The 15,153-nt window shown below is 33.2% G+C and overlaps 1 protein-coding gene across 1 annotated transcript; it reads left to right on the top strand.

Annotated features, from left to right (window-relative positions):
- The first annotated feature begins 7,666 nt into the window (after positions 1-7,666).
- On the top strand, positions 7,667-10,272 carry LOC108485826 (uncharacterized). Its single transcript, XM_017789707.2, has one exon. It carries the CDS (start codon positions 7,921-7,923, stop codon positions 9,601-9,603), a length of 1,683 nt encoding a protein of 560 aa, XP_017645196.1. The 5' UTR covers positions 7,667-7,920; the 3' UTR covers positions 9,604-10,272.
- The last annotated feature ends 4,881 nt before the right edge of the window (positions 10,273-15,153 follow it).

Genomic DNA, 15,153 nt, shown 5'->3' with positions numbered 1-15,153 from the left:
ATTTGTAGACAAAAATTAGTATAAATCAATATTTAAACAATTTATATGCAATAATTTAGTAAAAATCAATAGTTCAAATTCATTTGTTTATTAACAACAAAATTAGATTTTTCATTTTTTAAAGTGCTAACAAAGTAAAATAGAGAGATTAACTTCTTTTCAATTTTCATAGATAGATGGAATTCGTAATTAAATATTTACAATTATATGAAGGATTTAAATGTATGATGTAGTGGGACAACGTGCCATTAAAATTTGGGAGGCCTACAAAAAAATTCAAAAATTTTTGAGGCTTAATTAAAATTTTCATCAAATTTAGGAGTATAATAAGAACTTTTAAAAATCTTGGGGTATAACTAAAATTCAATAAAAAAAAGAGAAATAATGGTAATTTTTAATTTTTTTTAATTTTAAAGGGCATAATAAAAAATTTCCAAAATTTTAAGGGGCAAAGGCTCCTCTAGTGTTGGGAAGAAAACCGAACAACCGAAACAAAGCGAAAGCACAACCGGTGTTCTTTCTCTCCCTATAACTCCTGTCAAAAATTATGGCAAGCACAATAGCACAAGATATGTTCTCTAGCAACCTTAATCAACCACAAATCAACTAATGCAACCACAACAAAAATAAATAGAGACACCGGTATTTTTACGTGGAAAACCCCTTTAAATCAAGGGTAAAAACCACGGGACTTTAGAGTCCGATCAAGAGCTCCACTATCATCAAATGTTCAACTACAAGATCACAATATCAAGCCTACAACAAGCATTCAACTCCAACAAGGCTAACAATATATAATCTTTAGCAAAAGAGAGAAAAATGAGAGAATATCACCAAAAACACAACTGCTGAAAAATGGGTATTTTCGATGCTACAAGACTCGGATGAAAAATCCGACCGTACAAAATCAAGAACACCTTATCGCCTAGCTGCTGTCCAAAAATAAGCTCAATTGAACCACGGATGAACCTTCGATCGCAGAGTTGATCACTGCTGCACCAAACTTGAAAAATTGAAATTTTATTCTCTCTTTCTCTCTGTTTTAATTTGAGATTTTTTTTTTTTTGGCTCTCCAAAAATTTCTGCCCACATCACCCGTTAAAAGCCCCCCAAAAATGGCTTTTGACAAAACAAAAAAGAGACAATAAAATGTGGTAGAAATTATGGGTTTCCCACATAGTGGGACCCACACCTAACAAATCTCCCCCTCCAACTATGTGGGGAATGCCTCCATGCCGGAGGTCAAACAACATGCTTCAAACTTTCCTCTTGGTAAGGCCTTCGTCAACATATCAGCACCATTATCATTAGTGTGTATCTTCTCAAGCTCTAACAGCTTAGCTTCAAGAACATCTCGTATCCAATGGTACCTCACATCAATATGCTTAGATCTAGCATGAAAAGTTGAGTTCTTACCAAGATGAATAACACTGGCTATCACAAGACAGGACATACTTCTCCGAGTAAAACCAAGCTCATGCAAAACTTCTTCATTCAAAGCATCTCCTTACACGCCTTGGTTCTTGCAATGAACTCGATTCGGTGGTGGACAATGCAACACACTTTTGCGTCTCGATTGCCATGCCACAGCTCCCCTGCATAAATGATTAAGTAACTCAAGTAGATCTCCTCGAGTCAATGTCTCCGCCATGTCCGAATCAGATACCCAACAAGAACAGGTTTTCATTGCGAAACAAAGTTTCATGTTGGAAGTGCCACGAAGATATCTCATAATCCACTTCACCGCATTCCAATGCTCTCGCTGGATTAGAAAGAAACCAACTAAGCGTACTAACGGCATAAGCCAAGTCGGTCTCGTGCAAACCATTGCGTACATCAAACTACCCACGGTGAAGAGTAAGGAATTTTCTGCATCTCTTCCTTCTCCTTTTCTGTGGAAGGACTATGCTTAACACTCAATCTAAAGTGCATAGCAAAGGGAGTATTCACTGCTTTAGCTTTGTCCATACTAAACCTTTGAAGTACTTTCTCAATGTACCTCTCTTGTGATAACCATAATTTCTTGGCCTTTCTATCACGTGTCAGTCTTATGCCAAGAATTTGCTTTGCTAGCCCCAAATCCTTCATTGCAAAGGATTTACTCAACTCTTGTTTCAACTTCTCAATTCTAGAAGCATTCTGACTAACAATAAGCATATCATCAACATAGAGCAAAAGAATAATAAAATCATCACCAGAGAATCTCTTAACAAACACACAATGATCAGAAGTAGTCTTCTTGTAGCCTTGCTCCCCCATAACAGACTCAAACTTCTTGTACCATTGCCTTGGAGCTTGCTTCAAACCATACAAGCTCTTCTTCAATCTGCACACATAGTCCTCTTTCCCTTGTGCAACAAAACCCTCTGGCTGCTCCATGTAAAGCTTTTCTTCCAAGTCACCATGAAGAAAAGCAGTTTTCACATCCATTTGTTCAACCTCTAGGTCATAACAAGCTGCCAAACTCAGTATAGTTCTGATAGAGGACATCTTCACAACCGGAGAAAATATTTCTTCAAAATCAACCCCCTTTTTCTGAGTATAACCCTTGACGACCAATCTAGCTTTGTATCGTGGAGATGAAGACTTTCTTCTTGCTTCAACTCGTAAACCCACCGATTATTCAAAGCTCTTTTGCCCTTAGGCAGTTTCACCAATTCAAAAGTATGGTTCTCATGCAAGGATTGAAGTTCGTCTTTCATCGCTTCAACCCACTAATCTTTGCATTCACTCTCCATAGCCTCTTCATAACATTCAGGTTCTCCCCCGTCAGTCAAAAGAACATATTCATCAGGAGAATACTTGACAGAAGATCGTCGATCTCTGGAAGACCTTCGAAGTGGAACTGCTGGTGGAGCTATAGGTGCTTATTGTTGATCATTCACAACATCATCCATGGGAGTATCAAAGTCACCTATAGTCTGATGGTCACCACTAGCATCACCATGCACATCATCCTGGATAGGATCTGGTGAAGAGTCTAGAGGAACCGGATTCACATCGATCAAGTCACCACTACCTTGTGAATCCACTTTCTCCGTCTTATCAATGTCATCAATGGTCTGATCCTCAATGAAGACAACATCTCTGCTTCTTACGAGTTTCTTCTGAACTGGATCATAGAGTCTATAACCAAACTCACCATCTAGACCATAACCAATAAAAATGTATTGTCGAGCCTTGGCATCCAACTTGGATCTTTCATCCTTTGGAACATGAACAAATGCTTTACAACCGAACACACGTAGGTGATCATATGATACGTCTTTACCAAACCAAACTCTATCTGGCACATCACTTTTCAAAAGAACACTAGGAGACAGATTTATCACATGTGTCACTGTATTCAAAGCTTCAGCCCAAAACGATCTTGGTAACTTTGCATCTGACAACAAACATCTGACTCTCTCAATCAATGTTCGGTTCATTCTTTCAGCTAACCCATTTAACTGTGGAGTCTTTGGGTGGTGTTCTCTGATGTCTGATTCCCTGTTGCAGACAATACTCATGAAACGACCCTGTGGACTCGCCACTATTATCAGTATGAATGCACTTCAACTTCTTCCCAGTTTCCCTTTCAACTGATGCTTGAAACTGTTTAAACACCTCAAAGACTTGATTTTTAGACTTCAAAGTGTAAACCCATAGCTTTCTTGAACAATCATCAATGAAAGTCACAAAGTAAAGTGCACCACTATGTGATCTTACTTTTATCGGACCACAAACATCTGAATGGACCAACTCTAGCAACTCTGATTTCCTATGAGGAGGATGGCTTCTAAATGAAACTCTTCTCTACTTTCTTGCTAGACAATGAGCACAATTCTTCAGTGTAGCATTCTTTAAACTCGAAAGTTGATTCTTCTTCGCTAAACAGTTAAGCCCCTTCTCACTCATGTGACTGAGTCGTTTATACCACAACTCAGTTGAGCTGTCATTCAGTGTCACATTCACCGTCTCTCGAGAAGTCAAAGCTTGCATCAAGTACAAATTTGAGCTCTTCTTTCCTCGAGCCACAACCAAGGAGCCTTTAGTCGCCTTCCACCGCCTTCACCTGAAGGTGTTACGAATCCTCCTCATCAAGCTTTCTGCGAAATCAAATTCAAACGGACATCCGGTGCATGTCGACATCCTTGAGAGTTAACTTTGTTCCATTGTTACTCACCAAGCTAACATCTCCCATACCAATAACCAAACCAAACCATCATTACCCATCTTTAATACCCTAAAATCACCGGGAGTATAAGATGTGAAGAATTCCTTCCTCGACGTGACATGAAGTGATGCACCAAGATCAATCACCCAAGTAGTCTCGTCGCATGCTAGGTTGACCAAATTCTCATTACAAATAACTAACAGATCTTCACGAGTACAAGAGCAACACGCCGGATTTTTATCGTCATTCCGATCGTGTTTATCACCACCACCTTTGTTGTTTCTTCCACTTGAAGCAATATTTCTTGATATGACCTTTCTTACCACAATGATGACACTCAAGATTCTTGTATCTCGATCTTGACTTGCTTCGGCTTTTATCTCTACCCTTTCCATATTTGTCTCTGTTTCTCTCCCTGTTCTCGATAACCAACACCTCGGACTGTGATGTAGAACCCGAGGTCTTCTTCTAACCTCTTCATTCAACACACCACTCTTAGCCAAATCCAAAGTAATAATACCTGCAAGCGAATTAATGAGTGAGACTCGAAAGGTCTCCCAAGAGTCAGTAAAGTAGCAAGCAACCAAAGTCCTAAAATCTCGTCATCAAATTTGACACCCATACCAAGCAACCGATTCATCACACTCAAATTCACTAACATGGTCACTATAGACATTCCTTCTTTATATTTCATACCATCATTTTCTTCAAACAAAAATAACTTGTTATTGCCCGACCTCGAAGCATACAAGCTTTCAAGCTTCTCCCACAATGTGTGAGCATGTGTCTCCTGATCAATGTGGTTGTAAACATTTTCTTCAACAAATTGCCAAATAAAGCCACACACTTGTTGATGCTCAAATTCCCATTCTTCATCACTTTTCGAATCGGGTTTTTGAGTAGTAAAGACCAGAAGATGCAAAGCCTTCACAAATAACAAGTCCTTCATTTTATTCCGCCAAAGTTGATAATTTGTGCCATTCAACATAATCATCTTGCTCGTATTAATTTCCATAATTATCTGACACAATAACCAAGCTCTGGTACCAGTTTGTTGGGAAGAAAACCGAACAACCGAAACAAAGCGAAAGCACAACCGGTGTTCTTTCTCTCCCTATAACTCCTGTCAAAAATTATGGCAAGCACAATAGCACAAGATATGTTTTCTAGCAACCTTAATCAACCACAAATCAACTAATGCAACCACAACAAAAATAAATAGAGACACCGGTATTTTTACGTGGAAAACCCCTTTAAATCAAGGGTAAAAACCACGGGACTTTAGAGTCCGATCAAGAGCTCCACTCTCATCAAATGTTCAACTACAAGATCACAATATCAAGCCTACAACAAGCATTCAACTCCAACAAGGCTAACAATATACAATCTTTAGCAAAAGAGAGAAAAATGAGAGAATATCACCAAAAACGCAACTGCTGAAAAATGGGTAGTTTTGATGCTACAAGACTCGGATGAAAAATTCGACCGTACAAAGTCAAGAACACCTTATCGCCTAGCTGCTGTCCAAAAATCAGCTCAATCGAACCACGGATGAACCTTCGATCGAAGAGTTGATCACTGCTGCACCAAACTTGAAAAACTGAAATTTTCTTCTCTCTTTCTCTCTGTTTTAATTTGAGATTTTTTTATTTTTTTTATTTTTTTTTGGCTCTCCAAAAATTTCTGCCCACATCACCCGTTAAAAGCCCCCCAAAAATGGCCTTTGACAAAACCAAAAAGAGACAATAAATTGTGGCAGAAATTATGGGTTTCCCACATAGTGGGACCCACACCTAACACTCTAGCTCCAACAATGTTGAAATAAATTTTCTATTTTTCATTGGAATAAATCTCAAAACTACACAGACTTTTTATTTAATGTATAATGTTATATGCGAAATTTTAATTAGATTTAATTCTTGCAAACTATTAACAGAATTACTAATACAACATCATTTGATGCTTATATATTCATACACAAATAATTATATTTAAGGATAATGACATATTTGCCCCCTAAACTTTGGTCGATCTTCTAATGTGATACCTCTACTTTCAAAACGTCTATTTTGGTACCCATACTTGCACGTTGTTTATCAATGAGGTAACTCTGACTAATGGTGTTAATTTCTGTTCTGTCAGAACACGTGACACAATCACAAAATGCCACATGGCATGATTTGTCAGAAAAGAAATTAAATGATTAAGTCAAGGGACTTGAAAATAACTATACCATTGATATTTTAAATCTCAACTAAATATCTTTGACATAATGGGTTGGAGAACAACCCAAAACTAAAATATGGGCTACAAAACTCATCTTCAACCCAATATGGTTTCCACCCTCTATTTCTAGAAGTTGGGTTCGGCAACAAAGAATCGAGCTTGACATTGGTTGAGATTACAGCATTGGCGTTAATGGGTTGGAGAAAAACCCTAAACTTTGAAGAAAAATTTGGACTTTCGGTTACATTGTTTTGCTACTGTTATTGTGTTTTTTTGGGGTTGAAATTGGGCTACCCCCACAAACCCAATAATCTGAAAACCACTCACATCATCACCGTCTATCACCGGCAGCTTTTCACGCTTACCGTCTCTCAACTTGTTGTTTCATCACTAATTCACCACCATTATTAATCTTAAAAAAAACCCAAAACTAAAACCGATTTATTTCCCAATAAACCAAACAAGAAAATGTAGACTATTTTCTATTTTAATGGGGAAAAAAAGCGTGAAAATGGAGGATTTTGTTTTTGTATTTTCTTGGTCGAAGGAAGCTTTTAACACATTTCTAAAGAGTTAATTTGAGGGGGAGAAGAGTGGGGTTTTCACATGCACTTGAAATGAGGAGGCTGGAGGTTTTTCTTTCTATCATTTTCTGGGTTATTTATTATTTCGTACATCTTCTCCCCTACAAAGAAAGTGAAACGAAAGGAAATAAAGATAGAAGGGTTAATTAATATCAGGTCCCTCTCATTATAAGCAATACAAATACTTTTAGACAAAATTTGGCACATGAAACTTATAATTAGGACATCTGTCCTGACAGGTCAGAAATTAACACTGTTAATTTTAATTATAGATACCACGTTGATAAAACAGAAAGAAGATAATAGACATTTTGAAAGTAGAGATATCCATTAAAAGATTGACTAAAGTTTTTGAGGTAAATATGTCATTTTCTTATATCTATTCAATATAAAAATAGATTGATATGTTTATTTGAATTTATAAAAATACTGCTTATTACTTCTTTTGATTCATATACTATATTTAAATGATATTTATATAATTTTTTTACTTTTATTTTGTATACTTGTGGAGAAATTAAATTGTCCACATGTTGCCATGTGATAGGCTTTAAGTTTATCTTAACATAAATGAACAATGGGGTAACATGGTATACAAAATGATAGTAAAAAGATTGTATAGGTACCAAAAAGATAAATTTCACTATAGTACAGGGTCAAAATTGGAATAAGCCAATTTTGTATTTAAGCAGTCACTCCAAATGGGTGTTTTGCAATGGCGGCGTCGTTTTAGTCTTCTGCAGCCAAAGAAAACCTAAAAAAGATCATTTCTTTTGCTATCAGAACCAGATAGAAAAACCCAGAGCTGATTTGCTATGGATTCCTTTACATGTTAAAAGCCTCTGCTTTAAAAATCCAGGTAGAGTTTTTTTTCACTGAATTGCTGTTTCAAATTCTCAAAGTTCATCTCTTTACTAGTAAAGTGAGTTCTGGTTGTTGTAATTCAATCTATAAATGCACACTATGTACTCTAATTTGACAAAGAACCAAGCTTTTCCAATTGTTATTAGGTTTTCTTCACAAACCTCAAAAACCCAACTTTTGCCAATTGGGTATTCTCCAAAACCCTCCCTAAACCCTTCATTGATGTATAGCACCCATAAAGGTCTCCACTTTCACCATAAGTGTTTAAAACCTGAAAGTGTTTTAAGTGAGTTTAGGATTAGAAGTGCTATACGGTGTTGTTCTTTGGTTAGAGCTAGAAGTTTTTCGAGTTTGAATTCGAAAAGAGTTGGTGAAGATAGGGTTTTTAGTAAAGCTGGAAAGGCATTACCTTGGTTAGCCTCAGGGGAAGTGAATAGAGGTAAAGGGTCACATAAAGTGGCGATTCCAAAGACCGATAGTCGTTCTTCTTGGGAAGAATCATTGGATAGGTTGGAGAAAGAGAATAATAGTAGCTCCTCTTGGGAGGAATCAAATGAATCATTTTTAGGAAAAAGAGGTGGAAAGGATGTTAAAGAGAGCAGGCATAGGAAACTAGATATGATAAGGGATCGTCGTAATGGACTTAATGGTAGTCATAGCAAAAGAGATGAAAGCAATGAAGAAGAAGAAGAAGTGAGGGAAGAAGATGAGCTTGTCAATGATCCGAGATGGGACAAGATTAAGGGTAGGTTTAGAGGAATGGTGGACAGAGAATTTGGGTCCGAGAAACCAGAATTTCGAAGATGGAATAAGCAAGAGAGTTGGGGTAGAAAAACATGGAAAGAGGCCACCGAATCAACTTTACCTAAAATGGTTGGCGAAGGGGTTTATGGGGTAGGTCCTGTTTTGGCTGCATTGTCAGCTGGGAGAAGGGAGTTTTATGCTTTGTATGTCCAAGAAGGATTAGATTTGAGTAGTAATAATCGGAAAAAGAAGGATAAGAAAGGGTTCGAAAAAGTGTTTAAGTTGGCTGAAAAACTCGGGCTTAATGTAAAAGAAGTTTCAAAGCATGATCTTAATATGATCGCTGATAATCGCCCCCATCAAGGTTTGGTGCTCGATGCTTCTCCCCTTGAGATGGTCAAGATAAAGGAATTAGACCCTGTCCCAGATGAGGAGAAAGGTTCACTTTGGGTAGCTTTGGATGAGGTTACTGATCCTCAGAATTTAGGTGCCATAATTCGGTCAGCTTACTTCTTTGGAGCCTCAGGGGTGGTACTATGTGCTAAAAATTCTGCTCCATTAAGCGGTGTCGTCAGCAAGGCAAGTGCTGGCTCACTTGAATTAATGGAGCTTAGATATTGTAAGAATATGATGCAGTTCTTAGTTTCCTCGGCACAAAACGGTTGGCGGGTTCTCGGGGGTTCTGTTTCTCCAAGAGCTGTTCCCTTGAACAAGGTTTTGCCAGGCGTGCCAACCATTCTTGTTTTAGGCAGTGAAGGCACTGGCTTGAGGCCTCTAGTGGAGAGATCATGCACTCAGTTAGTTAGAATCCCGGGAAATATTCCTAGAGACATAACAACCGGAGATGTTGATGATATGGAAACTACGGAAGTAAATTCCGTTTGCTCAATCGAGGAATTCCGATCTTTTCTGGCTGTTGAGAGCTTGAATGTGAGTGTTGCAGCAGGTGTGCTTCTTCACCACTTAATTGGAAGTAGCCATGGTATTAGTTCTCCAATTGATAACAAGTTAACCGAAATGCATCAATGATATTCCATGGATGAGGCATTGAGCTTAGTATCTATGTTGTCATGGTGATTCTGACATTGTATTTGGTTTATATGCAGTGACATGGTGATTCTGTCATTAGTTAAATTCTTCATTCATTTCTCTTTGCTTGCAAATTGCAGGAAGGTTGCATGTAATTTAGAACCCTTTTATGAATGAGTTTGGACTAACGTATTTATATTGTTTATCACTGCTTTTGAGAAGATAAAATATTCATTTCAACTTTAATGGTAAACGGAGCCTTAAATTTTCAGGCATGCTGATGTAGGGGTTATTGCCATGGCCAAATAGAGTATGAAGCCAGAGGGGTTTTTATTATTTGGTCATGGCATTCAATGTTACTCAGACTTATGTATGATAGTTGGATATGTGTATCTATCCGACACAAGAATGATTAGATTTTTGTAAGGAGGTTTTTTAGAGGATTTTAGAGCTCATATGTTGGATTGGAGTACTTCAAGATAAATGATGAGTACAACCAATATAAATGCATTAACCCTTAGGGTTTTTTTTTTGTTTTTTGTTTTTTGTTTTTGTTTAAATAAATTAAAGAGAGCCCAATTGCTTTGCCATGGAGACCAAGTAACAAGCATATTAGAGACAAGAACCAATATCATCACTTGGAATATATAACATATAATTGAATTTTAATTCCAGTTTTTTCTATATTCTAGTAATATTAATTCTATTCTCCCTTTAGAACTTTCCTGTAAATAAAATAGTGAAAAATAAAATTAAAGAAAAATGTATGTTTGTAAAAGAAAATTGAAGGAAAATGACTGTTTTATGGAGAGGAATTCACTTGTATCAGTATAAATTTTGAAGTAATTTTAAATTTTCATATATTTTAGAATGATTAATATCTTAATAATTTAATCATCATATTTTATATTATATTTATATGTATCATGCATGTCAATTTTGGCGTAAATTAAAAAAAATTACTATTTATTTTATGTAAAAAATTAGTTATTCAATAAATATTAATATATACAAAATTTTCAAACCCTCAAGCTCGAACTTGAGCTCTATTCAATAATTAAGGTTAAGGTTAATAATATATATCAAGGGTAATAACGTAATTTGATAATATAAAAATATAAAAAGCTCTGTAAGGCTCGTAAAGTATTCCAATTAAGTATTATTAAGTTTGAATTTAGTTTAATCGATAGCTCGAACTTGACTCGATAATTATAGAATCAAATTTAAAATTTTTGAGTCGAATTCAATAGATTACGAATACTAATGTTCCATTTTCACCCTTACGTGACAATTTTTTAACCTAGATTACAAGGATACAATAGAAGAGACATGGGCTCTAAGTTTGAACACCATATTAAACCGTAAGTATGACAAATTTTATAGCTTTGGGCCTCTCTATAGCTTTCCTTAGGTTGTTAGCTTGCAACTGCAATTGGATTTTTAGAATTCATATATTTGTCATGAATGGGGTAGAGCTGAGTTTAGATTGAGTCAATTTATGATACTAATAGATATAATTAGTGGCGGAGCATGGCCCCTCAAAGTTTAAAATTTTCAATTTAGTCCTTTATAAATTTATATTATGGCCCTCTCAAAAATATAAGTAGGCCCTCCCAAGGTTAAAGATTTTTACAATTTTTCCTTTGTATATATATATATATAATAGGCCTCCTAAAAATATAAGTAGGCCCTGCAATATTTTTATAAGATTAAAAATAATATTAAAAAAATTTTGATAAAAGAAGAGAAAAGCTTCTTGGAGAAGCTAAATTACTTATGGTGACTTTTGAATGATATTTTTGTTAAATAATAATAAATTAATGTTTATTTAATAGTTTATTTAATATAATAATGTTTTATAAGTACTATAATAATATATATATATAAAAAGAAAAGAAAAGATGAAGAGACTTTTGTCGTCTTTCTTCTTCACATTGGTGCTTAGTAAGAAAAGAAGAAAAAAAAATTTCTTTATCATTATTCCTCGAAATTTGAAGTACAATGTATGTTTTTCTTCAAACTTTTTATAGATTTTGAATATTTGAAACTTGTTTTGCATATATGTACTAATAGTTTTTTTTGTTTTATCAAGTATATTAAAAGTTACCACCATTAAAGGATATTGATGGAACTTGAAAGCTTATAAAATTAAGTGAAATGTGTATGTGTTTGGATGAAAAATGATTAGGAGAAAACATTTGTCACTTTGTTTAAAATTATGTCAAATAATAACTCGTGAAGCAGTGAGCATTCCTGTGAAAACGGAATAAAAAATAGTTAACCGAGTTAAATGATAGCTATTTCATCTTAATTGTTGAAATATTGCATTTTTTTGAATCGATAGTTTATATGTTTAAATCTAATATTATATAGCACTTCTAATTTTAGCTTGCCCCTCAATATTAATATCCTGACTCCGCCACTGGATATAATTATTTAAATTCGGTTGAATTTGAGTCTTGAATTTATTTATATTTTATAAATTGTTAACTCCTACATTATTTTACACTTTTATAAAAATATGTTACATTTTATATATTTGTTGTATTAAACTTTAAACAAAAATCAATAATGTTGTTAGAATTGGATTATATTTACTGATGGATTGAAATTAGGAGCCAATTAATTTGGGGATTCAACCGACGCTATAAAATTAGAATAATTTTACCATTATAAATAGAGAAATGTATGAATTTACAATTTTTTTATATTGTTTTTGCATAATAACCATAATAATTTAATTTTATCGAATGTCTGTTTACAACAATTTATTTTTAAATTATGTATTTAAAATGATAATTTGTATGTTAACACAGATGTTAAAGATTTGACCAATTAAAAACTTTAAAACCAAAATTATTTAAATATATATTATATTGATTTTGAATCATATAGTTAAAGAGCTTTTTAAGTTTTTTAAATTTAAATAGGTAAATTACGTTAAATTTCTAATAAAATATTAAAAATATTTTTAAATTGATATTTTATATTTTTATAATTAAATTTAAAATTAAAAATATTTTTATTATTTAAATTGAATTCAGTTTAGATCGGATCGATGTACGAAACTCTTACCTTATCAAGTTATTCAATCCTTGGACAATTCTATTTTTATCCCGCTCCACTTTTGAGACAAAATTATTATTATTATTATTATTATTATTTGACTAACTGACTTTATTACATTTACTTATTGACTAATGAATTTTTAACTTTACATATTATGTTGGATGGTTTGAAATTTTATATATATATATATATATATATATATATAAAAGTATTAATTAAGTCTTAATTGATTGGTATCGATATTATTATCATTGAAGAAAGACGTGAGTTCGAGTCCGCTGAAGTGCATTATTCTCCTATTTAAGATTTGAGATTGGGCTGTGGGTAATTCTAAATATTGTATCAAAAAAAGTAGATATGATAAAAATCTACAATGAGATTAATGCTCAATATATATATTAAAAGTAAGGTCCAGATCATCTTTCTTTATTGACACATGGATCAACACACATCCTTTCCTTTTTCTATTTCTTTACATTTTGAAAATTAGTTAAATTGTAGATTTGATCCTTTTGTTTTTATAATATCATTAATAAGTCTACATAGTTCATAAAATTAAACTAGATTCAAGTTTTGAATATTGGATTTCAAGTATGACTCATATTTTAGTTGGAATATCTATTATTTGTATCTGAACACTTTAATTTAAACAAAATTTTATATTTGAGCAAATAACTTAAACAAATTTAAATGGTGTTTCATGGGTGGTACAACATGCACCATTGTTAAGAGAAATGTTATATGATTTATTCTCATTTTATATGGTAGACATGTTTATGGGTCAGGCCATCTGACCCGGTTCGAAGACTTACCTAAAATATGAGAAAATTTGGATAAAAAAATAGATCTAGAATATGGGTTGGATAAAAACGAGGCTTTTTTACAAATGAGTCGGGCTTCAGGTAAGCCTTTTTTGGCCTAGGCCCGACCCAACCCGGATACATGTCTACAAAATCAAAAGTATCGATACCCTTAACAAAGTATAGGTATCGATATCGTTTTAAAGTTCGATATTTTGAAAATTAAAAAAATTTTGATTGATTATCGATACCCATCCCCTAGGCATCAATACCTCATAGCAAGTATCGATACATTTTCTATGGTATTGATACTTTAGATTTTAATATGGGTCGAGTCGGTCTAGGCCCGGGTTTAACATTTATAATCTGGGTTAAGTTTAAGCAAAAATTTAAGTCCATTTTTCAGTTGAGCCTAAAATTTTATTAAGACCGACTTATAGACAACTTTAATCCCTACTCTTCATTTCTCTTAAAAACACTATATTAGATTTTTGTTCAACACATATTGAAATATAAATAGTAAGATTTTTCTATATATATTGAAGATTTGATGGTTAAGATTATAAATAAATCAAGTTTGAATTAATGGATCTTCGTTTATGTCCGATTATTTCTTTATTTTTAAAGTTGTTTGTGTTTGTTGAAAATTTTAAAATTATGTTTTGTTTTCATTCACTTACAATTATGTGTATCCATATTTATTTGTTTAAATTAAGTAAATTTATTCATCAACATTAAATAAATATATTTACAAATGATTAAAAAAATACACAAGTATACTATTATTAAACACATTTCTTACTTTTTCAATATAAATTGATAAAACATGAAAAATAATAAATATATTATTAATTATGTAACAATTAAAAAAATAAATGATTTATCAAATAAATTTATCCATGTCTTATTCATATTCATTTCGATTAATAAAAGAAGCTTAAAATTTTATTTTAGAATATGTTAATTTAATTTTTAAATTGATAAATGTATATATCATAATAAATAATACAATAAAGATTGTTTTCACAGCCTTGTAACAATTTACAGACTAAGCCTTTATTTATAAAAAATTTCACCAACGGCTGTTATTAATTGTATTTTCAACCATCAATTATTATTTTATTTCATATTATTAAGATTTTAATATATTATTTATGAAACTCAAATATAATAATTTAATTTTGAATAAATAAATTAAATAGTTGAATCGTTAAAATAATAATTATAAAAAATATATACAAAAGGATATAAGACTACACTAGTTTTAATCCGGTAAAACTGAATTAGTTAAAATTTAAGAATAAAATTATAATCAATTATAGAAAATGAAATGCGACTATCACCGTATAATGCTGCCCATTCCTGATTATAGGGCCACCAAATATTGTTGCAAAATCTCCGGCATGAGCATTAGTATTATACAATACACAACACCACCTGCATGTGTAGCAAAATAATTATATCCATAACTGATGTATCTCAACGAAAGTTTGGTGCATCATCATCAGCTATAGGTATTGTATTGTTTAGATGATTTTCCTTTCTGCCTTTGTGATGTCTGTCTTTCAAAGACTTGAATTGCTTCGAGAAATGTGTGTTTCTTATACTTGCTGATAAGTTAAGGAGTATGTGGGCTGACTTGATGTTGAGGCATTAGAATTGGTATGCTCCTTTTATTTGA

The sequence above is a fragment of the Gossypium arboreum genome, chromosome 7, assembly GCF_025698485.1.
Source record: "Gossypium arboreum isolate Shixiya-1 chromosome 7, ASM2569848v2, whole genome shotgun sequence".
Taxonomy (NCBI): Eukaryota; Viridiplantae; Streptophyta; class Magnoliopsida; order Malvales; family Malvaceae; genus Gossypium; species Gossypium arboreum.
The sequence above is the reverse complement of the archived record's forward strand: the minus strand, read 5'-3'. Positions and strand labels throughout refer to the sequence as shown.

Bases quoted from the DNA above. Each gene is read 5' to 3' on its own strand.
- LOC108485826 (XM_017789707.2), top strand. From the start codon at position 7,921: ATGCACACTATGTACTCTAATTTGACAAAGAACCAAGCTTTTCCAATT.